Consider the following 26,178-nt stretch of genomic DNA (forward strand, 5'->3'; position numbering starts at 1 on the left):
CCATTTCAAGTTCAATTTTAATGTTGCAGAATATCTGCAAAAGAACTATCAATTTATGTCTGTTTAAGAAGATATAATTGGGTGTTCTTTATAAGAGTTCCCTATAATACTAATACTAATACTGTGTCCTAATGCTGGTACCCTAAGTATGAGTGCATTAATTATTTGCACAGTATATCATTACACACACACACACACACACACACACACACACACACACACACACACACACACACACACACACACACACACATATATATATAAGGCCAAGTGATTTTTTTCTTCTTAACTCCACAAAAGAGTAAAACCCAAAGAGGCAGTCAGAGAGCAAAAGAAAGCCATTTAAAAAAATGAAAGGAAGAAATCGGCTTCATTTTAGAGGATGAGAATAAAGCGAACGGACATTTTGGAGGAATTGAACACTGATAAGATAGCTTGGAGAGGAGGAGAACGATGAGATCTTCCCTTCAGCAAATGGAGGGTCTGTCATTTAACTGTGAATCTATCGCCATTAAAAAAAAATCAACTCCAGGTTTCTCTTCCTTTTTCCTTTTCAGTGCAAAAGTTGAGGGTGTCCATCACAAGCAATCTCAGTATTTGATTGGGAAGGGAAAAAAAAAATAAAAATCTGAGAATTTGAACACCATATTTCTTTTTTGATCAATGAAAACGACTTTGCCGAATTTTAGGAAAAGTAGAAGGATATTATTTAAAGAGGAAATAATGTCTTATGGTCAAAACTGTCAGGTGGGGGGACTTTAATTGATCCTTAAGGGCATTACCTTTTAAAGCATGGATTTGGCATTATGTAAGCAGTTCAAAAGAACCCTATGCCCAACACTTTTACCAGATATGCTACAATTCCGATTTGTAAATACAACCATTCTGTATGGCAATTAGTCAATTACAGTTTCTTGGTGAAGTAGTACGCATTACTACATGCTAGCCAAAGTGTTTACGCACCATGAAGTGCCAATTTAGAGCAAACCCTTGCTAACTCTTTGCTAACTGCATGTTATTACAATGCCAGTGAACTGAAAAATAGGTTTCATGAAATACAAAGCGTAACCTAGGAACCTACCAGAACTTAGCAGAATGAGCTAGTAATTAAGCTAATGAGCTGTAGCTACAGTTTTGTTCCATTGGGCAGCCCTAAAGTGAAATGCTCTTTGGGCTCATTGGCCAGTTTCAGTTGTGTTAAAAGAAGCGCTTTTCCTTGTAAAAAGAGAAAAAAGTGCTTAAAGATCATTAGCTTAATTGAAAGATTGTTAACATAATGAGTTCAACTTGTTTGTTAGATGTTATAATGGCGATGTATTGAAAAGAAAAGAAAAAAAAAATAAATATAATATATATATATATATATATATATATATATATATATATATATATATATATATATATGAGAGAAAGAAGGAATCATAATACTAATTATAACTAATTAATAAATACTATTTTAACTAATACAATTATTAATTATGTATTTATTAATTCATATGCATTAATAAGAATGGTGAATATGATGATGAAACATTTCAATTATTGGTATTGTAAGTAGTTAAGTAACCATTCATCGACTCATTTATTTATTTTATTATTATTGGTTTATTGTTGTGGTTAATATTGTTAGTTATAAAAGTATATATCAATTAATTTATTATTTTTGTGATTATTATTCAATAATAGTTCAATAACTATAATTATTTATTTAATAATTGATTAATAATAATAATAATAATAATAACAATGTTCGAATGATAGAATAATAAATTAATTAATATACACTACTTTACTACTACTAATGTTAATAATATAATAATGATGTTAGTAATGAGGTTTTTTAAAATTAATTATTATATATAATATATATTGAAAATAAAGGAATTTATAATACATTTATTAATATACTAATATAAAACCTAATATCAACTAATGTTGATGACCAGATAGCATTATGTGGACAAAATATTTCTGGCCCACCCCCATACCTAGATGGATAGACAAACTAAACTGCAAGTTGATAGGAATTGTGTTCCTCTCTCTTGTAATACAAATAAAAATTCTCCATGACTTCTGTACCTGCTGCTTTTGCTAGTGCCTCATGTTGTTTGAAAAGCAGAAGCTGTAGCTGTGTCGCACTCATGCCACTAGAGAATTTATTAAATAAATAAATAAAAATATATAATGAACTGTTCACAGCCATGGCATGAAAGAAGTAAAGTATAATCTAGTTAGTATTGACCAGCCACCGAAACACAATCAGCAGGTATTGATTAGACGCATGCAGATTCCAATCTGAAAAGTTTCATTTCTGGGGGTCGCGGATGGCTGACTGCATTATCCGGCTGTTATCACAGGCAGGAGAGACGAATTCAGTTCGCTGCATTCTGCAGGTCAAATACTATCAGGTGAGGGATCGATAAAGTAGCATGTAATGTTAAAATGAGATCACAGTAAATGTGTGCAGATTACGGTGAGCTTTTTGCGTGTTACGATTCTGCTGAATCATCATTTATTTTTGGTCTCTATTATATATTGGGTTTTTTTTGTTTGTTTTTGTTTTCTTTTTTAATCAAACTGTTGAAATGGTTTTCAAAAAAAGGATTATTTCATTCAGAAAAAGTCATATTAACTGTGGTGGTATGTGTCACTAGCCGGTTTGCTAAATTTTAATAGCTTCAGTGTTAAATAAGCTTCTTTCTGCTACTAGCTGTGGTGTACTAGCTGTGGTTCTTTCTGTCACTAGCTATGGTTCTTTCTGTCACTAGCTATTTTGCTGAAGTGGCTTCATTTTGTTACTAGCTTTTCATTCTGTTTCTAGTCATCGTCTGTATGTGAGCAACACAATCTACTTCCGAAGAATTCAGATAAGTCCTACCTGCTTCCGATCAAATTGTACTCAATAACATTCTCTCCCTGAGGAATTCTCACCAATCCTGTCTGTACCTAAACACATTCTGCTCGATACATCTGGCTCCCTGGAGGAATTCTGACCAACCTCCTAGTTCTGAAGGAATTCTGACCAACACACCTGTTCCTGAAGCAATTCCGTCCGATTCCACCAGCAGTTCTCGCCAATCACATTCAGTTTTTAGGGGTTTTAGGCCAATTCTAATTGCTCCTGATATTCTGTGCAAGCATACCTAGTCCCAAAGGATTTTTCCCCAATCCCGTCCAGTCCCAGCAGTATTTCACGAATCCTAGTCAATATCAAAGGATTTTCATAAATCCAATCCACTCCTAAAGGATTTTCTCTTAAATATGTCGACTTCCAGAAATCTTTTGACGAATCCTGCCAACTCTCAGTGAAACTTTCTCCCAATCCCATTCTCTCCCAGAGCATTTTTTCCTTAATCTGTTTCACTCCCAGAGGAATTTTTCCCAATTTTATCCCGTCTTGGAGGATTTTCCTCAATTTTACCTATGCATTTTTAGAGGAAAGGTATTTTTCTTAAACCTGTCTACTGCCCAAATAGGTTTGACCAATCCCATCTACTCCCAGTGGATTTTTCCCCATAAATCTATCCACTCCCAAAGAAATTTTGACAATCCCATCCTCGCCCAGAGAATGTTTCCCCAATCTCAACCCCTCTCAAAAAATGTATAAACTATCTTGCATGTTTTTACAGTGTTTGTGTTCCCCCATGCAAACTTAGTACTTAGCAAACGCCTCAGCAAGTAGTTAGTGAATATGAATGAGTGTAGTATATACTAATGAACGCCAATCAATCAACCCCTGCTGGCCTCGTATCCAACTAGCTTTTCCAGCCTATAAAACAGTGTCTGTGTGCGTGTCCAGGCAATGTATGCAAAGTAGAATAGTATGTTAAACACGTTTATTATTTTGCACATTTATTACACCGACTTAATTATTTCTGTCGATAATGGTGTAGCCTGAAGATCACTGAAGCAGGAAATTTAATTTGTATCCTGTTTATGGCTGTCAAATAAAACTAGCTGTTGTGAATCATTTTTGGTTTTAATTATGGGAAATATGGCTAGTCGACTAAACATTAATACTTTTTTTATTTCTAGCTGAATTACTGCTTTAACTTTTGTACATTTATAGATGTGGTCTTGGAATTCTTTGTCAAACCGAACACTTAATGGTAAACACCACGTACTGTACGTGGTACAATTATAGTATTTGACAGAATTTGGATGAAAAAGGCTTCATTTTAGTTCCTCCTAAGGAGAGGGGAAGTGTGAGGTACAAGCATTGGTGAAACCCCATGGCCTACACCTGCCTTTCCATATGCTTCCTCTCATGTTGTGACCTCATACTTTTACCATTTTGTCCCCTTTCCAGCCCTATTTGTGGACAGCTGGCTATAAGATTCCTGTGTACTTTTTAAACATCCCATTCTACATTTAGTCACCTTTTGCTGTTATGATAAGCGCCACTCTTTTTCCACTTACTCGGTGAGGATCACGTTCATCCCAAAGGTTTTTAATAAGGTTGAAGTCAGAGCTCTATAGCATGCCAATCAAATTCTTCCTTGTCATGCTGGAAAAAGGTTTGGGGCAGAACCCTATACGGCTGGAAAAGACAGGTGTCCTAATAAATTTTTCCATATAATGTATATTCTCTATAGGAAGCTGTTAAAAAGAGAGTTTGTATGGATTATGGCCAATTTCATGAACAAAAGAAGAGTAAACTGATGCCAGGAATCGTATGTAACCTCTTTAAGAATTTCCTATGGAATCAATAAAATATTCTGTTTCCGATTAAATTGGGATCCTTCATACTTGGTAATTTCTGCATTTATAATAAAGAGATTTTGGGTCATGACTGCTCAAAATAGCAAAAAAAAAAAAAAAAAAAGGATTTTAATATAACGAGGGGTATGAGAGATCTGCAGTCATGCCATCATTTAAACAAAAATATTTGTACTAATTTAGTTTACAATTGTAATACACATACATTCATACATACATGCAAGCATTGATTTTGTGCAGGATGGTAACTTTTTAAGTAAACGTCTAATATAATCATTTAACACCTACATATTGTGATTTATTGCAGCCATTAGAAGAAAAGATTGCAGAAAATGACTAATACAAAGGGCATTAAATTTGTCAATCAATTTCCACCTGTAAGTCTGCCAACAAGTCTTTAAATACTCAGTTACTGGTAAAGACCAGAAAAACACTGAGCCCATCCATTCCCCTACCCAACCCCCAGCCCCATTCATCACTCTTTTTAGTACTGAATAGTGGGATACCATTTGAAAATCAGTGTATGCATCACAATAAGCACTTTTATTTTATGTTTTTGCCCTACTGCTAACTTATACTCAGTATAAAGTTTTTTTGTATTAATTTGATGCGACTTATTTTATATCCAGATGTACTATCTTTTTTTTTTATTTTATTTTTTTTATTTTATTTTTATTTTTTTTACATTATTCTTAATCTATATGGCAACATTTATGCATAATGGTTTTGCAATAAAAAAAAAGATTCTTTTTTATTCCTGCACCTGCGAATGCCAAAAAGCATCTTGAGCCTTCAATTCATTTGAACCAAAATTGTGGAGAAAAAAAATGTTGCAGAAATGAAACATTATCAGACTAATCACAGTGTTTCACTGAATATTATTACTGTGGAACATTTGGTTTCCTCTATTAGATGTTACTGGGGATTTTAATGTGCTTTTAAAAAATGAGGGTATGCAAATTCTTTGCACTCCTATGTCATGCCAGTTTATAACCGCTTTCGGTTTTGTTCTGGTAAATTGAATGTCCTGGGAAATGACTAAGTGCGAGTTATTTGTGAAAAACACCTTTTGAAATACAATTCTTTATTTGTATAATTATAACTGTATTGTAATTTATATAACTGGAAAATCATTAAATCGAAGCAGGTTTTGTTTACATAATTTTGGTGTCCTATATATATAATTATATTAATAATAATGGGGGAGTGGTGGCTCCAGCGGTTAAGGCGCTGGGTTACCGATCGGAAGGTCGGGGGTTCAAGCCCCGGTATCGCCAAGCTGCCACTCTTGGGCCCTTGAGCAAGGCCCTTAACCCTCTATGCTCAAGGGGGCCCTTACGAGAAAAATAAACCAAGGACCGTGACGTCGGAACGACGTGGGGCCGCCTTCCCGTGGGCTCACCACCTGCAGGAGGGGCCGTAAGGGACCGGTGCTGAGAGGATTGGGCAGCAGTCGAAGGCGGGGGCCTTGACAGCCCGATCCCTGGACACGGAGAAGTGTCTGGAAAATCTGCTTAGATTGCTGCCCCCGCGACCTGAATTACGGATAAGCGGGAGAAGATGAAATGAAAAAAAATAATAATTCATAATAATATCTAAATACTACACAGACACTTATTAGCGTGAAGCTGTTGCTTTAGCCAATCAAATTGCTATTTGACCACTAGCTGGCGTTCAGTCACGTCTGTAATTTCACATCCTTTTTCTTTGGATGATCAGAGAGCACACAAGTCAGAGCTTGCAACCCGTTTCTGTATCAAACTGCACAAGTTCTAATATATTCTAATGTAATATATTTAATAGCTGTTTTTTCATTCCACAACGGAACAAGTAGAAATTGATTTAAAATACAGACTTTTCAGAAGAGCTGGACATCATGAAAGGTCGGTCAACACAGTTTAAAGCAGTTGGTAAGCTTTTTTAATGAGCCATTTATGCTTTTGTGTTTTCTTTATTGTAGAATTTGCACAAAAACACACGATTTGCCTTCATTTTAAGTCCCAATGAAAGCCGTAATGCGCAGAACTACTGCACAAAAAAACTGGGGTCATTTTATTAGGTTAATATTAATGCTTCTGCTACAGATGATTTATGCGGGTGGTGCAGTTGTGGCTGCAGTGAAATGAGACTTGTTAACTTGTGCCCATTAAGTTTCTTGCTTTTGTAATGGCATGAGATACCTGCCTGTGATGCAGCGCTCTGTTATACCGCGTTCCTGTATAATAGCGTCAAAAATCACAACCCTGGCATGGAAAAAAACCACATTGTAGCCCTTTTTTTTGTTTTTTTTTTGGCAACACATCACCTAGCGGGCAAAACATTTTATCAGCCTTGCCTGGGTAGCTCTTTGATTAAGCTGTATCTGCACCAGATTTAATGAAAAAAAAAAAATCTTAAAAGGGTAGCCCATGGATGACTGTGGAGCTCGTCTCTTATCTCGTCAGTGAGCAATTGAAAGATGTGATCTTGTAGTCTGCCATCGTGCCGCACGAACGCTACATTTAGAAAGGAGGCGAGAATAAATCAAAAAGCCAGACAAGTGTGAATCAGGGACGCCGGCTGCTGCATAAGCTATTTAAGTACAGTCAACTAGACGTGTGTGAGGACGAAATATTCTGCAGGACTAACTGATGTGGAAGCACTGACAGGAACGGAGTGAGAGTAATATTTTTATAATGCAGGATCAGGATAACCGGTCATGTCCTCGCTAACAATAACAATCTGTTTGCCTGCAATTTTATGCAATACATTGTACAGTTGAAAGAAATGTTTGCTAATGTCATTGTTCTTCTCTCTTTCTTCATTTCTCTTTTTCCCTTCCCGATGGAGCAGTAGATCATTTGGGCATCGAATTCATGGGTAAGACAAATAAATATATTATTATTATTACTATTCCTTTTATTTATTTATTATTTTATTTTTTTGCTTGCCAATGTAACTCTAATGATATTTATACCTTTGTTTTTTGGAGTCGACTTAAAATATTTTTATATAAATGCTTTGGCACTGGAAATGCTCCACAGCATGGAGCATGGTGTGTAAATCCTACCTTTTGACAGTTTCTCATTCTCAATTTCATCACTCTGGATTATACTGTGACTGGTCTCAAGCTGACATGTGCCCATAATATTTTCTAAACTTCCGAAAATATAGTAAAACTAACCAGGCAGTCATTAAGAATAAACAAATGAATGCTGATGAATGTTGAATGTTCACAACACTAAATGTGGCCTTCGTTTCTGCTCACTTACACTACTCACACCAACATGAAAATATAAACCTCCTACTCAGTTTTTTTTCTTCCTCCTCAACCCACTGGATTTGAGTCCCAATACACCATAAGTCTCAACCAGAAGCCCTAAGACCAAACAAAAGAAATCAATAGTGCGCCATGTATTTCGATTTGAATTCATTTATTATACACTGTTCAATCACATACATCTGTTTCGTATTCATTGAATACACTTCAGTTCAATACAAATAATGTATTCAGATTTGCGTATGAACCATGTATGGCTTTTGATGGAGAAATTCCCGTAATGAGTTTTACATTGTTTCCTTAGAAGAGGTTGCAAAGTAAAAATCAGAAAGCTGAGTTGAGCTGGTGATTTCCGGCAAAATAAGCGACGTCAACTTTTGGCTGCTATATGTTGGTGTGTCCAGTGATGAGACACATTTTAAAAAGGTTTAACATTTTGCAACATTAAAGACCATAGCAAAAAAATAGCAGTAGTCAGTTAAGCATATGTGAAGAATGGATCCTTATTTCTTAATTCTTAATGCCACTGTGAGCTAAACAGGTAGTCAACTAACTAACCAACATGCTATAAATGTAGTGTGAAATAAACTCATTTTTGCTATTTGGTTCAGACCATTTGATCATATTGTAACCAAAAGACTGTCAATGAATTTCTTGCTTCTGTTCTCTAAAACCAACCTAATTCGCAATACGGTTATATCAAGCAGCTATGTAGATTTTACCACATCGTCGCTAACCAAAAAGAGTAAAGCCCACAGTACACATGATCATCTCTAAATCCTTTTAGTGCACTCTGCTGAGCTTAGGTAATGGATTCCTTTGATCCTAACGACAAAGTCCAGCTTATTACCCATGACGGTATGTGCATAGTTATGACCCTTTTGTTATTACATCTCAGCACAAACCAATTCTAAACAGGACGTTAGAGATGTTTGGTTGTATTCTTCTCTAGCGCATCCATTACGAGTAATGAGTCCTTAGTAAAGATGGGACTTATATGGCTGGTGCTTGGTCGGCTTTTGTTATAATCCGCTAAGCAAATTCGGTCCTCTTGACTATGATGGCTATTTTGTGTGTGTTTTAAACCGAGAAATGAAGAACAAGTAGTTAAACAACGGAACTATTGTGGCCATTAGAACTAATAACAGAATCTGGCGACTCTGATTTTCTCTTTGTGTTTGAATTTCAATCCACTTTTCCAAACATTTGAAAGCATTCTGCAGACCAAGATCGGTTTGATGGATTTGGTACTGTATGAAGGAAGCCGTCTTTATGCAACATCTCATGGACCGTCTCAAGGATAACCCTTTTGAAACTCACATTTAGGCAATTGTCGTAATTTATTGGTAAAATCATCAAATTCTTTGTTTTTAATTTTTTTATATAAACTTTTAATTCCAAAGAATGTTTTTTTTTAAAATACATTAATCACTGTATGAGAGAATATGTATACATATAGTACAGACCACAAGTTTGGACACACCTTCTCATTCAAAGAGTTTTCTTTATTTTCATGACTATGAAAATTGTAGATTCACACTGAAGGCATCAAAACTATGAATTAACACATGTGGAATTATATATGGAATTATATACATAACAAAAAAGTGTGAAACAACTGAAAAATGTCATATTCTAGGTTCTTCAAAGTAGCCACCTTTTGCTTTGATTACTGCTTTGCACACTCTTGGCATTCTCTTGATGAGCTTCAAGAGGTAGTCACCTGAAATGGTCTTCCAACAGTCTTGAATGAGTTCTCGAGAGATGCTTGGCACTTGTTGGCCCTTTTGCCTTCACTCTGCGGTCCAGCTCACCCCTAAACCATCTCGATTGGGTTCAGGTCCGGTGACTGTGGAGGCCAGGTCATCTGGCGCAGCACCCCATCACTCTCCTTCTTGGTCAAATAGCCCTTGATGCCTTCAGTGTGACTCTACAATTTTCATAGTCATGAAAATAAAGAAAACTCTTTGAATGAGAAGGTGTGTCCAAACTTTTGGTCTGTACTGTGTATATATATATAAATATAAATTTTTTCTTTTTTTTTTCTTTTTGTTTTTCTTTTAAATAATGAAAGCTTAGTTCAACTCTGAAATCTAACTGGACTAATGTTTATGTAAAGAATATAGACAGAGTATAGACAAACTGTAAGACTGAAGAGTTTATGCTCTAAACATGAGAGGAACACTTACATTTTTTTTCATTTGGCAGACTATTATGTCCAAAGCGACTTATAGTTGAGGAACACAACGAGCGATTTATCACAAGACGCAGTAAACACAAGAAGTGTCCATTATACAAGGTTTCAGTCATTGTTCAAAATATTAAAGCTAGCATAGGGGGAATAAAGGATATTAAGAGGCAGTTAGATGCTCATGGAAGAGATGAGTTTTCAGTTGTTTCTTGACAACTGTGAGGGATTCGGCTGTCTGAATGGAGTTACTGTAGTTAGGCAATTCCACTAACAGAGTACATTGAAAGAAAGCACCCATAAGAGTGATTTTGTGCATCTCTGCTATGGGACCACAAGCTGCCACTCATTTACTGACTTCAAGCTTCTGGAGGGGATGTAGAAAGAAAAAGGACAACTCTTCATAGCTGATTTTGTGGAGGTAAAAATAAATAGAAATGAATACGTATTCCTGAACTAAAACAAAAAAATTTATTAATTCTTGGAAAGTTCCATCTTGAAAAGGAAAGGATGTGATACAGAAAACCAAAAGACTAATGACGTCAAGGACCACTGTGGACTCCTCAAGAAAGTCGTAGCTCATGACCTCCCATTACCCATCTTACAACTATTGAGAGAACTGATGAGCTGACATCTATAAAATCCACGTCGAGGACAGAGAGAATTCCTCCAGTGCTACAATTACACTTGATATGAAAACCTTAAAGGATGTTCCATAAGCTGATTTCCATTTCATAAAACCTAAAGTCATTTCAGTTGCTAATTCTATATTCAGGCAAAAGATGACGACAGTACATCCCAGAGCCGTTCTGATGAGCTTGTCATTCCTTTCTTTGCTGTACATCAGAAAAACCCCAGAGGAGCACCATCATACACTCAGAATGAAGGTTTTCTTTTTTTCCAGTGGGAATGATATAGACGCATCATTAAATGACACACCTGTTTACATTGTTAGTTGCTGGTTGAAGAATCGAGGAAATGTACAGTGAAGTAGCTCATCTACAGTCTTGGGAACACTGTGAAATGAAGGTCTTGTCATTATAAAGCATATTTGTTTGTCTCCTACTGCATCAGAACCATATTGCTTACACAGTGCTTGGAATTTTTTTTTTTTTCAATTTTTAGCATTTCAATTTGGATTCACACAAACCAGGAATGTGGGTGTGGTCTATACAATAAAATGATAAAGATGATGATTATTATTTAACTTTTTTACCCATGTCCAACCATTTATGGCTAGTCGGCAATCATTGTATGCATTTGAAAAGGAGTATTAGACTGAATTGTGATGAAATCTGGCAACGTTTTTCCACAAGTAACTACTACAATAATGTTAAACTACTACAATAATGTAATGTAAAACACATTCTGAGTGCGTGAATGCCTGGAGGCATCAGACACCGGATTGAAATGAGAACAATCTTCTGTTGATCTTTATCAATCATTAGGTATTTACAGACAGCCAACTTTCCTTAGATGCACACCCTTCCCCACACATAGGTATATCTTCCTGAGCCTTGGCAGGTGTTGTACTCCTCATCCACAAAGCCCTGATTTGTCCTGACAGCTGCTGCAGTCCGGAGTCTGTACAATTCCACGATAAATCTGGGGAACACCGAACACCACAACAAAAAAATCCAGCTTTTTGACATCCTCCATTGCGTATTTACCGGAATTGCTGTAACAAAAATGGCTGGGGTTTAAAAGAAACTGTTTATTCCTTGCACAGTGCACGGATATACAGACACTGCATCCAGGTAACCCCGAGCCTGACATGACCACCTCATCTCTGGATCTCATTCAAGTGAGAAATAAATCGCTCCGTCAACTCATCTCGCTCGCCAAACATCCGTTAGCTGCATAATTGAGATAAATGATCTACTGTGTCCAAGTCATTATTTCTGGTGAATTTAATGAAACGCTACAGTGGTGCAGGTCAGCGGATCTAACAAAGCGCTACTTTTCAGGAATTTGATAATAAAACCATTTTCTGTATAAGATGATGGATCGTGGAGAACCGAGGTGAAATTTCAAACTAGCGGGATTTGAGTTTACTAGGGGGTACAATACTTTAGAAACGAAACTTGGATATATTTTAGTCAATATGCAATTTGTATAGCAGTACAGATGTACTGTCTGTAACACCCTGAAACTGAGTGGCCAGGGTCATACAGAGGTTTTCCAAGATGGGTTCCACTCGAAACAGGCCTCGCAAGGGTCCATCATAGAGTCCTTGTGCTGTGCATCAGGTGCAGAAGCTAGTTTAAAAAAACAGATGCATGAGTATTGCAGCATTGCTGTAGAGGTTGCAGAAATGAAAGGTCTGCTTGTCAGTACTCAGACCATACGTCACACACTGCAATAAGTCTGATTGCATGGAAATCTTCCCAGAAGGAAACTACTTCTAAAGTTGGTTTACAAGATGGCCCACAAAACAGTTTGCTGAAGACAACCTGTGTAAAAGCATGAATACCTGAAACTGTCATGTGGTCTGATGATACTAAGATAAGCCTGTTTGGCTCAGATGCTGTCCAGCATGTTTGGTGATACCCTGGTGAGGAGCAACAAGAAAATTGTGTCTTGCCTACAGTCAACATCATGGTCTGGGGCTACATAAGTGCTGCTGGTACTGGGGAGCTCCGGTTCATTGAGGGGAATCATAGAATCCAACATGTACTGTGACTTTCTGAAGCAGAACATGATGCCCTGCCTTAAGAAACAATAACTACAATAATGACCCCCAAACACACAACTGCCTTGCTGAGAAAGGTAAAGGTGATTGAGTGGCCAAATATGTTTCCAGACCTGAACCCAATTAAGCACCTATGGGGCATCCTCAAGAGGAAGGTGGAGAAGCTATGTGTCTAACATCCAGCAGCTCTGCGATATCATTATGGAGAAGTGGAAGAGGATCCCAGCAACAACCTGTGCAGCCCTGGTGAATGCCATGCCCAGGAGGATTAAGGCAGTGCAAGATATCAATGGTTCTCACACAAAATATTGACACTTTGGGCACAATTTTGATATGTTCACGTAGTATGTACATGTACTCGCTTTTGTTGCCAGATATTTTGACATTAATGGCTGTATGTTGAGTTATTTTTAGAGAAAACCTGTACTGCTATACAAGCTGCACACGCTGCAATAGAGCTCTGACCTCGACCCTAATGAAACACCTGATGAATTGGAACACTAAGCTCTTCAACTCACTTACATCAGTATTTGACTTTACTAATATCCTTGTGGATTAATGATTTGTACACAAATCTCCACAAGCACAATCTAACATTTAGTGGAACACCTGCTTAGAAGAGGGAGGTTATTTTAACAGCAAATGGGACTAAATGGGCAGTAATTCACATGGGTAAGTGTCCAAAAACCTTTGTCCATATCATGTATATCTGTCTAACAACAAAGAAATATCTCCTTGCTATTATTATGTAAAATAGAAATGTAAAGAGCTCTCAAAGAAAGCTTAAAATTCCCCATTTTTCTCATTTATTTTAAATGAAAATGTTCAGAAATATGCAGCACCCAGTTTGAAAGTCCATTACACATGATTAAGCTATACAGGACAAATAACACCCCCCCCCCCCCCCCCCAGTATTTCTGTTTTGCAAACGCATTAACAATCATTGCAGCAGTCTTTATTTCCTTAAATAATAATCCGTTAATTCTTTATATGGAGGTGTAATTCTAAAAAAAAAAAAAATCGTGGTATTTATGGCTTTAATTTCTCCCCAAATGGAGGAAACTAGGCTTTCTGTTGATTTAATAACTGCCCTTTGGTCAAATCAATTAACAAGAAACGTCCACGCAATCTGTGTTCCCAAAGTGACTTTCACAATGTAGGTATTAAATTAATTTGTACGCCCCCTGGTGTATGCTCCTTTAGGCAAATACACTAAATGATTGTGTTGTTACAGTGCACACAATCCTGTCAAAAAAAAAAGGTGTAATTTCACAAACCTAATTTTTTCGGTCGGCTATGGTTAAAAATATATTTATGCATGTTTTTTTCATTTCCTCAACAAAGCACAAGTAAATTCGGCAAAAGAGCTTTGCTGTATGATACAATTATTTTTACTTTCTTGCAGCAATGGGTTAGTTATACAGTAGCCAGATCAGGAACTTACAGTTTACTGTCCCAGTGAGCAATTTGGCTTTTCTTCTTCTTGATTACTGTACTGCACACTATACACCAAGGTTATAAAGCACATCCGTTATGATGAAATTAGGGGTGCCAATATAAATGCACTTAGCGCTCTCCCTGTACCATGTTGGGAGGGATTTTAAATACTTATATATTTTATTTCTCTGTTATGATCGGCAGAAAAAGCAACACAAGTGAACAATGACCAATTCAGAGAGAGATCAAATCAGAAACACAATAAAAGTGCAAAGCAGCAACACAACTGCAAATTCAGATATGCAAAACCTAAATTTTAGACACACAATTCTGAGACACAACAAAAGCAAATTCAGAGACACAACACTAGGAAATTAAGACACAATAAACGCAATTTGAGACGCAACAAAAACAAGTTTAGAAAGATAACACCAGGAAATGTATATACACAGAACCCTGAGATTCAGACACACAACACCTGCAAATTCAGACACACAACACCAGCAAATTCAGACACACAACAACTGCATATCAAAAAAATGCAACAGGACAGCAAATTCAACGAAACACAATGACAATTTCAGAAACACTTCAGTAAAACTAAATTGTAATGGAACAGCAAAGCAGGAACCACAAATCATTGAATTCCAAAACGCTGCTGCTGCAAATTTGGAGTCACACAACAGCAAAATCCGTAACATAACGGCAAACTCAAACACAGCAACACAATATAACTACAAAATCAGTCATTCAACACCAAAAACAAAATGCACAAACCAAACTATGCAACTATAAATATATATATCCTAGTCTATTTGAATATATTTGGTGTATTTACAGGATTATTAGTTATTAGTCTGTATAGTTATATATTTGGGAAATAGAAATATATAAATTCTAATTAAACACTCAGGAATAAAAAAGGAAATGTTCTCCTGCATTGATGTTTTTTTTTTTCTCCCTATTTTTTTTCTACCGGCCTCCAACTAATAGCTTAAGATACATGTACAGACCCAGGGCTTTTATGAACTCTCTAATTTAGCTGAATCATGGCTCGCTAATGTGGCTACATAATGGTTATTAAAGCTTTTCTCATGTCCATTCAAGCTTTTATTCTCGAACCACAAAGGCATCAAGGTAAATGAAACCATGGGGTTTGTGATCCCGGACGGTTCGCATCCATCACCTGCCATTGTGAGGTGTGATGTGTGCGTGTTCTTTTTTTTTTTTTTTCTCTTTTCATAGCTTTTCTTGTAAAGTCTGTTGTGGCTGAGCCTAATCTGATTGATTGCCTGTTAATAGCGGTGAAACACTGGGCGTGATTTACTTTTTTACACGAGCAAAGACAGCTGCCATTTTTCATGTTTAATGGTATCCATTAAGGCTTTAAGTCTTCACCAGTGGCACCGGTACCCAATGAGAGATGTATCTATTACTCATGGCTTTCCTTTCAATCCCGATCACAGTCAGAGATAAGCGCCGACCATGCTACAGCAACTACAACAATAAAAAATAAAACGGTTCATTCTAACGGAAGAATATTTGTCTTGTTTTTCTGCTTTTCGAACCCAAACAGAGAGCGAAGAGGTTTACAAGAGACAAGTGCTGTCAATCACATGCATCGCCATGGGGATCAGCTTTCTGGGCACACTCTGCATGGCTCTGTACTGCCGGAACAAGTGAGTATGGCGCCGAAGTCGCAAGAGATGAGCATGACCGCAAAAGGAAAAAAGAGGAGCGTTTAAAATTTTTAAATGAGGCAGAAAGATAATGATCATGACGAATGACAGAGGTTGAAAAAAAAAATAAATAATAATAATAAAAAAAAAAAATATATATATATATATATATATATATATATATATATATATATATATATATATATATATATATATATATATATATATATATCAATCAAATATAAAAGGAACTCTGGGGTTCCAGGTGTGCACTTTTTCCTCCGACTAAATTCAAGGTACTTTTGACTTCCAGGCCCATGCACCTGATTCATTCCTGCAGTGTTTTGCACACTAAATAGTTCTCAAGGATGTTTTTATGATTTAGATGCAGCGAATAAGCTTTTACTATGCACAATTACAGCTAATGGATTACCGATGACGCTCTTAAAGGCAGCTGCGTCCTTGATGTCCTTATGTGCTTGAAGTTTGAAGCTTGCTATTGGATTCTAATCAGGTTTCCTGTGCATACCAGACAAAATAAACAGAAATGTTGTTCAGCAGAAAGCAAGCACTAAAGTTGCTGTTCTGGAAAATATGTGCAAAGTCTGCCCATGTTTATTTTCTGGCCCAAAGGCATTGCATATTCTCATCTGACGTGTTATGGATGAATCAGCGAAGTAGAACTGCCTGTAAAATATACTTCAAACACAATAGTTTGGAAGCTATTGAAGAAAAAAAAACGACCCGAGGCATTTTGCGGTGATCTTGGCTTAGTTTGGATCAATTCCAAAGTCTAATCAGCTTATCGGTTGGTTAGACTGAACAATTCATATCAATGCTATAAATAGTGAACCTCTAAATTGCACAAATGATCAACTCTGACAGACAAACAGACAGGCAGACAAACTCATGGCGAAAATTGGACTCGTTCCTGAACGTGAGTGTGTAAGCCATGCAATGACGAGCAGTCTGGTGTGGAAAAAAAAAATAAAAAATTGCCCTTGCTGTGATTTTGGCCCAAATCGACCCAGTTCCAGAAGTTGACAATTCCAAATAATCGTTCAACCAGGAGTGAATATTAACACGATATACCTCTAAATAAATTATGCTTAAAAGAATCTCAGACAAACACAATATCTAATTTGAGCATAAATACTGTGCCAGCTCGAATGCACATTAACCCTAGAGAGGGATATATTCTGACAAAAACTTCGTCCCATTTCGTATATACATTTACGGCAATGATGGTTTATAGGTTTGGCAACAGACTACCAGCAAAACAGTATAGAAAAAAAAACAGCTGCTTTTGGGGCTTTTTGTAATATAATTATCAGTCTGCTTAAATCTACAGTCATAGCAAGAAAGAAATCAGCCCCAGCATCGCTACTTGCTTCTTTGTGTATTCCAAGAATCATAAGTGATTCCACAACAATCCAAAATATTTTATTCGAATGTATTTAACTAAAAATGTGATTAATAGCAAATACAAAACCCATTATTTATTTATGTTTGATTGTTTTTGATTGTTTGTTGGTGAGATTGGACGAACTAGCATGTCTATGGGAAAATCCTTTACCTGCAAAAATTCTTACATATTCTAACACTTTAAAAACTCAGACCATTTTGAATACAAATTTTAGTAAGCATACATACCTTATATTACTATGGAACAATATACACTTTTGGAGATACACAATATACCCCCCCCCCCCACAACCCCCCCACATATCTCAGGAAAAATACCAAAATAGATCCAATCATTGACCACAAACAATTTTACAAGAGAGAAGCACAATACTTAGTATATCTATGCACATAGCATACGTACTATTACTACCTAAAAAACAGCTTTATCCACAAAAAAAATAATCACCACAGAATACCACCAATACTCTGTCACAGTAAGCCACAATTTACCTCTCGAACAAACCGAGCCTAATTAGCCATCTAATTAGGAATTGACCAGCACACACACACAAAAAAATAACAGCGCTAACCAGATGAAACATCTATGAATCCATCGTTATCTAGTGGAGGATGATTAAATCAGGACAAAAGACTTCCAGCACACCAAACCCTGAACTAAATACAATCTCAATAAAATCATAGTTGTAGCAGAGCCCCAAAACTCCCACTTGATTACACACCTGAGGTAATTAATTAGCTATGTGACACAAATAAAGGCAGAAAAACATTCACACAGCACACTTAAAACTGAGAAGTTTGCATTATGGACATCATTTTTTTTAGAATTTTATTAAGAAAAAGAAAGAAAGAAAGAAAGATATACTATATTGAATCCCATACTATATTTAGCATTGCTAGTCATGTTTTTGGAATTTGATCTTGACTTCTTTGGCCACACAAACATTCCAATCTGGTGTCTATGTTCAAAAAAAGCATTATCCGTTTCTCTCCTGGGCTTCGGGTTTCGATTTTGTTGTTTTCTGTACCACAATGTATGTGCACTTGGCCTATCTGAAAAATATATTTTCGTTTGAGATCACTTTTCTTACAAAGATTAATATTAATAAGTCTTTCATTCGAGTGTGTGTTTGTGTGTGTGTGTGTGTGTGTGTGTGTGTGTGTGTGTGTGTGTGTGTGGTTTTAGCGAATATAGTAAGCAGCAAGCAAAACATTATTATGCAGCAGTGTGAATTACAAGCTCACTTCAGTCCGTCATCGCTGTATATGTTGTTTAACTCTGACATTACAGCCGAAAGACTACATAAGAGGTGTGTGTGTGTGTGTGTGTGTGTGTGTGTGTGTGTGTGTGTGTGTGTGTTGTTCAAGGACGAAAAAGATGGCAAAACATTGACTTCTTAGCCTTGCATTTTTGATCTCAGCATGGACATTTTCAAATCCTGATTTGAATCTCTCTCTCTCTTTCTCTCTCTCTCTTTCTTTTTCTATTTTCTAGCCAAAAGCTTACAGAGCTTAGCTAGAGGCAGTCAGTGTGTGCTAGTGCTGCTGGGCAAACATAACAGGAATAAAGTGCACCTGTCAATCACGGCTTACGGAGCCGAACAGGCAGAAGAACAGCCGTGCGATTTCAATAGAGCATCTAATATAATGACATGAACGACTGAGCATCCTGATGTTGGCAAAAAAAATGAATCGAACAGAGTGTTGGTGCTGTTCAGCGATGAATTTAACACACACAAGGAGTGGCATATATGCTTTATGGTTGTTAACGTATGTTTTGAACGTTTGCGCTGCCCCCTGTAGGAGACGCAGGGAAAAGCTCCAGGCGCACCTGAAAGAGAGCCGAGGCCTAAAAAACTACAGCATCGGCCAACCGTGCAAGGAGCACCCCGGCCTCCAGCTGCACAATGTAAGTGTTATCATCTATTGGTCAGTTCCTCTTAAAGGTATGTCTTTGGTAATAGAAAAAAAAAATAAGTAAGCTACTTGATCAGGGGATACACGGGTAGTACTTAAAGGTATCATTTGAATATCATGTGACATATATGCAAGTAACACCCCAGAAACAAAATATAGGCTTCAGGATTTATAGGCATCTGATGGCCTTTTCCCTGAAGATTCTAGAAATGAATGATATAATAAAAAGCTGAGAATCTAAATGATAAAAAAATCAATAAAGTGGAAGTCTTTGAAAAAAATTAAACATATGCATATTTAGGAATTGTTTAAAAGAGAGGTGTGAAAATATAATTCATAATTAATAAAAATCCATATATGTTTAGTAAACAGGCAAAAGTATATGCACCCCTAGCCACTAAGCAGAAACATTCCCATATGTGGTTCCTTCCGAAACTAGTCAAAAATGTGAGGTTAAGTACTGCATTGGAGTGCAAAAGTATGCGCACCCCATCCACCTCACTTATATGTGGTTCTTCCCCAAACTGTTGCTGCAAAGTTTGAAGCACACAATTGTATAGAATGTATTTGTACTTGTGCACAAAGCAAACGCTATAAAGACAACGTTGGAGCGAAAGAACTTGAGTATCCTGCAAAAAAAAGCTCTGACCCACTCAACCACACTGAACACCTTTTGGGATGAACTGGCGCCTCCTCGTCTCCTCTAACATCAGTGCTCAAGCTCACTAATGCTGTATCAGGATGAACATAAATCCTCACAGAAACACCAAACAAAACCTAATGAAAAGCTTTTCCAAAAGAGAGGAGTGGAGCTGATTATTATCAGAAAATGGTTGCATCAATCTAGAATGGGATGATCAATAATAACATATAAACATGACAATCATAAGCTATTAGCCCTACTGTGTGTACGCCAATGGTATTTATTTGATGTAAACGCGGACAGGCTCTTACTCTCAACGTTTGAACTGAACGACGTTAGCTACCAGCATTATATTTTCCATCTTGACACGCTTGCATTTGTGACCCTTTTCTCAGTCCTCATCACAATCACTGCGTCTTCGTCATCACCATGGAAAGGCAGCTCAGGGAAAGCAGGCATTTCTGACGAGCACTTTTATCGCCGTAGCATTAGCTTCTGTAGACACACCCGTCCTGCTTGCTAGTTCATAACAAAAATGGCTGTAATTTGAATGTCAGTCAAGCTCAATGCCTGGGACAGGGTTTAACGATAAAGACGAACTGTCAGAATACTCGTCAATGCCATGAAGACCAATCATTAAAGGACTGGAGGGACTGGCTTGCTTGGAAAATAAAACATTTTGCGTAAAAAAAAAAAAAAAACACGATGTATCAGAAATCATGACCGAGAGGCAGAGATTTTGAAAGGCGAACGGAAAATTGCAGGAGATTGATTTCTCAGTCAATTGCAAAAGAAATGTGTTTTAATATGTGCGCCTTGGGTTCATGACCTCAGCTGTGAAGTGTGTGACGTTTAACGGCTTTAAATGCATCTCGTGCCGTTGCGCACCGATCAATAAACAAACACATTTTGATCAATTTGAAAAATAAGCAGTACAGTTTTCTGAAACTCAGTCACCTTAACCCAATTTTGAATATGTGTAACTTTCCTGTCTAATTATATCAAACCCAGCGTGCAATTGTTAAGATGCATTTCCTATTAAAAAGGGCTGTTTTGTCACAATATATCGCCTATTCTTTCACAGCAAGCTCTTTCGTCTTCTGGCTCTTCTCACGTCTTTCGGAGTTCTTTAGCCCAATCTTATCTGCGCGCTACATATTTCAGCCATGTGACGGCTTCGAGCCGAAAAAAAACAAAAAACGAGGCCACGATGGACCACGTTATCCAATTACGCTGACGTTAAACCCCCCCCTGCGTAGCCCTCGTTCACGCATCGGTACTTCCCCTAGTCTACTCGCTGTCCTCCTTTCAATCCACTCTTCTCTCATCATTGTTGCCTGGCGGAGAATAAGTGCCACAGTGACGCAGACAGATTATTTTTCCGCTTTCTGCAGCATATAGATATGGGATTATATATATATATTTATACAAACGAGGGAGGCTTTTCAAAGAGTGATATTTCAACTGGATTTAGTAGTGTGGTGTTTTGGTGTTAGAAAAGTCAGTTTTACAAGAACACGTTCAAAAGCGGCAAAATAGATGTTGAAATGATGTAAATAATGCAACAATTATTCAATAAATCAATAATTATTAATAATGAAATCTGTTGTCGATTAGTTTCTACTGCTCAAGTTTAGGTTTAGCAGCAAGGTAACTGAGCCACTTGTGAAAATGGCGGACAGTACAGGAATTCAAGGCGTGGGACGGAACATTTTATATTAAATGCAACAAAGAAAAATTTACCTGGAAGCTACGCAAAGTGGAGCATGTGTGGCATAGAAGCACCAAAGTTATGCACGAGCACGTGAAAAGAAAATACACTGATGTCACGGCTGAAATGAATTTTTCTTGGAATAAGTGTTAGTTGCAGCCCTAATTATTTTATTTAAAAATGATCGATTCACACGTTTTTTTAAAAGCAGTTCCTGGGGAAAAAAGGGTGGAAGGAATCTATCGTATGAGAACAATTATTTGTACATACATTAATATCACAAGGTTTTATTTATTTACTTTCAAAGCATTTCTTATATGAACTGGAGCTATAATGAATATATATTGTGTCACCCAGATGAGAAGGGGATTTCCCTTCTTCGAATGTTTTTTCTTAAGGTTTCATCCACACACCATCTCAGGGTTCTTTTCGTTGCTCATTGGAGATAAATTGATTTCTGATTCTAAAATGTAGATTTATCATTTTTTTGATTCTGTAAAGCTGCTTTGGGACAATGTCCAATGTTGAATTGTACTGATTTGAATGACAGTGACCTCTGTGTAAATGTAGTATCAAATACGTTCTTTTTTTTTCAGCAGTATTGCAAAAGCACAAAAACTCCACTACATGGAGGCAGCGTCCCTGAATCCGTGTTTTCTCAGAGTTCTTCAATGACGTCTTCTTTCACAAGGGGTTTGACAACCGCCCGACATCACAGGTAAGGAGGATCACAGGTAATCGATCTCCCGCTTCCCATGGCCAGAGAGTTCAAACTGCCAGATATGATGGGTACGTTTTAAATGAATACAAAGTAAACACACAAGTCAAAGTCAGTTTATAACGAACAGGTAGAATGCTTGATAGAAATAATAAAGATGCTGAAAAGCTAGATTAGCGATCTAGCTAGTGTGCTGTTCCTGTTAACAGCATTATTGTTTGTTTTTCAATTTCATGACCCACATATCTAATGTATCTACTGACCTCTGGCACAAATCCAAATACAGTAATATGCAAATACAAAATTAAAACCTTCAATGCAACCCACATTTATTCACGATGTCCTTTCTTTACTCAGATAAAAAAAAAAACAGTTTTAATTACTAAAAATTAGTTTTACTGATGTGCTAAGTATCAAATCAAGCACTAAACTCCAATACACACATCTGATAATTAAAACCATCTGTGTGGAGGAAAAAGTTCAGTTTGGTGTCCTGATGACTTCTGTAATTTTTCAGCATTTGTCTTCATGCTCTGTGTTTAGTATGGTTTTCCTAATAATAAACATATATTTGCATAAAGCATCTATTTTTTTCCATGTTGAAAATGATTAATTTACGGTACATTTAGAACAGATAAAAAGGTGAGATTAAGTTGAGATTATTCACGATTATATATTTTAAATGATTAGCAGCCCTAACATATGTAAATGACCATTAAATCTTCCAATCACGGACACTTTACCTCCGTCCAATAGAGGGCAGTGTGGTCATGTATGGCGCTGTGGGACATTAGTGAATTTGGTTACGTGAAATGGCAGTCTGATTTGTTAACGAAAGGAAAGGTGGACTTTTGGCTGTACTGGTGTCAAACACGTGTTCTTAAAAGGGTTTCTTCCTGCCTCTTAGCTCCTAGCTGATGAAGGGCACAAGCTCTTACTGTAGCATACCCAGCTGAACAGATACACTTTACTCTCTGGAAACTGGTGCTTTATTTTGGACATTAAAATCCTTAATAAACATCAGTTTCAAAAGAGTAAAGTGTATCTGTTTAGCTGGGTATGCTAAAATATAAATATATTAGCGATCAGGCATAGCTTTATGACCATTGACAGATTATCTCTTCATCATGGCACCTGTTAGTGGGTGGGATTTATTAGTAGGCAGCAAGTGAAAATTTTGTCCTCAATGCTGATATTTTAGTAGCAGGAAAAATGGGCAAGAATAAGGATTTGAGCGAGTTTGACAAATGTGATGGCTAGAAGACTGGGTCAGAGCATCTCCAAAACTGCAGCTCTTGTGGGCTTTTCCCAGTCTGCAGTAGTCAGTATCTATACAAAGTGGTCCAATGAAGGAACAGTCGTAAACCAGCGACAGGGTCAAAGGCGATCAAGGCTCATTGATGCACGTAAGAAACGAAGGCTGACCTGTTTTTTGATCCAACAGACAAGCTCCTGTAGCTTAACTTGCTGAAAAAGTTAAGCTTATTTGTTTATATCCTTGTGCTATGTAATGCAAAAGTTAAAGATTATGCAATTAACGTTAGTCAATCAGCCACACATTAAATAGATCTGATGTCTCCTTGGTGGGACAGACATTCATAATGGCCAAGCTAACATTCGCGAACGGAGAATGTTAAATGAGATATTTCACGTATTTAAATGCATAAGTAAATGCACAGAAATTAGCATCATGGCCAATCCAGCCTGCAAACAGAGAGCATTAATTGGACATTACTGGTGTTCCCAGCTGAAATATTGCATTAACCTGAGTGAAACCGACTCAGCTTGTTTTTCACCCGCCTGCCTATGGCCCTGTAGACAGCCTCATGATGATAATGGCTATTGTAATGACATGCCATGAAGACGGGCACGACGCAAACTCGCCGTAATGTGTTGAAATGACACCCGGCCAAATGAAATTAACTCCAAGGCAGCGTGGCCGCTTGTAATTGGAGTTTTATTGAACGCTAAAAAGAGTGATCGTAATTGGAATTGGTGATAAACATGTTAAATGCGAGCTTCCATAGCGACGCTCAGCAGAGGAGCAGGAGATCAAGACAAATCGAAAGAAATCGGACTCCGACCGCGGCGCCACCTCGCTAAGCGGAATGGTTACTGAATTAAAATCGTACATATTACGGTCTTCCAACAAACACTCTCGCTGCTATGTTTATTAAGTTAGATTAACCTCATTCTCCTTCCAAGGGTGCCTCAGTCGCTATCGTATAATTGTTTGCTTCATTGTAAAGGGCTATCGGTTTACGACAGTATAGATCATTTTCGATTCCATGATCCGCACATCTGAAACAAGCCATCATTTCTATACATTTTGCCTTAAATCGCCTTTTGTAGATCTCTGGACTGTCACTTTAACTGTGGACTTGCACAGCACAGTGCACTTTATACCACACCATACCGCACACGGTCACTTTAAGGACAATCACATCAACCACCTTAAATTTTTACTGTTGTACATGTTTACTGTCATAAGCATCCTGTATATACACTTTTTTCTCATATATATCTTTATATATTTTATATAGTTTATACTCTATTTATTTGCCCTTTTTTTTTTTTTTTGGTTTATTTTTCACCCTATCCTAATTCCCTCATGCCGGACCGTCGTATAAAGCATTTCACTGCATGTCGTACTCTGTATGGTATGTGTACGTCACAAATAAAGTATTTGATTTAATTTGAAAATGAGATCAAAAAACAGAAGAATTGGCAAAAGTCTTGGCAAATGGCAAAAGTTAAAATGAGCCTATACTTCGCAGTGAATTGAAAACAGGTGCTTTTAACCTCTGGCTGTGTAATTGGAAACGGATAGGATTGATCATAATGAGGGTGATTGTGAACGTGCAAGTATATTTTGGAAATTGGAGTCCAGAGTGGCCGTTTTTAAACGCTGTGGTGTCTGATGCGAAATGGAGTTTAAGTGCAAAACAAAACGTACAGTTTTTTACATTCATTTTTTACATGAATTGTTTTTTACATGAATACATTTACATGAATTTTTCATGAATACTTTCTTTTCGGCTTCTCCCGTTAGGGGTCAAATTTTTCATGAATAAAATAGTAAATCTAATTTATTTATTTCATGAATAAATTGGTACATCATTATGTTGTGGTGATGCTTCAATAATTGAACTTTTGTGTTACAATACCTGTGTATTGTGATGATTTATAATCCCACTATCCAATAGAAACATTGTGAGTTGGATTCCTTTTTAATGCCACCTTTGGTTAATTCATTGGGGATCTAAATAAGTTCTACATTCAGATTTGTGTAAAGCAGCTGTGTGGATACGTCTATACAAATCACATTGAACCTGAAATACAAATCAATGTACTAAGGAATAAAAAATCCAAACCCTTTAGACTGAAGGATATTTGCACATTTCATTTTATAAAAGTGTTTTTTGAGTCAAAAATGCTAAATACGTATTGGAATTTCCTTTCCATTTTCATTGCCCAATCGCTGAGAAACTGGACTAAGTTAAGAGAGGAAAACAGCAATGTGGAGGAACTTGATGAAAGAATGAATAAAAGAATAGAATAAAAAATGTTTTTGTAAGTCAAAGGATTTCTTTGCTCAAGAAAATGCAAACTAAATGCGCACTTTCAGGGTGTTGCCGGTGGTTGTAAAGGTGTTCCAAGTAGTTGTGAGGGTTTTGCAGGTGGTTGTAAAGGTGTTCCAAGTAGTTGTAAGGATTTTATAAGGTGGTTGTAAAGTTGTTCCACGTAGTTGTGAGGGTTTTCCAGGTGGTTGTAAAGGTGTTCCAAGAAG

The 26,178-nt window shown here is 36.9% G+C and overlaps 1 protein-coding gene across 2 annotated transcripts in view; it reads left to right on the forward strand.

Moving 5' to 3' along the window:
- The window catches only part of nrg3a (neuregulin 3a), a 365,695-nt gene that overhangs the window by 331,404 nt on the left and 8,113 nt on the right, over positions 1 to 26,178 (forward strand). Inside the window, exons 4-7 of one of the 2 annotated variants that reach the window (XM_083540457.1) lie at positions 7,552 to 7,578; positions 15,872 to 15,974; positions 19,203 to 19,308; positions 22,267 to 22,388. In XM_083540457.1, coding sequence (XP_083396583.1) covers positions 7,552 to 7,578; positions 15,872 to 15,974; positions 19,203 to 19,308; positions 22,267 to 22,388 — 358 coding nt within the window. The remainder of the gene's footprint in view (positions 1 to 7,551; positions 7,579 to 15,871; positions 15,975 to 19,202; positions 19,309 to 22,266; positions 22,389 to 26,178) is intronic. The other variant, XM_083540458.1, reaches the window with a different exon arrangement.

The sequence above is a fragment of the Silurus aristotelis genome, assembly GCF_946808225.1.
Source record: "Silurus aristotelis genome assembly, chromosome: 4".
In the NCBI taxonomy this organism is placed as follows: Eukaryota; Metazoa; Chordata; class Actinopteri; order Siluriformes; family Siluridae; genus Silurus; species Silurus aristotelis.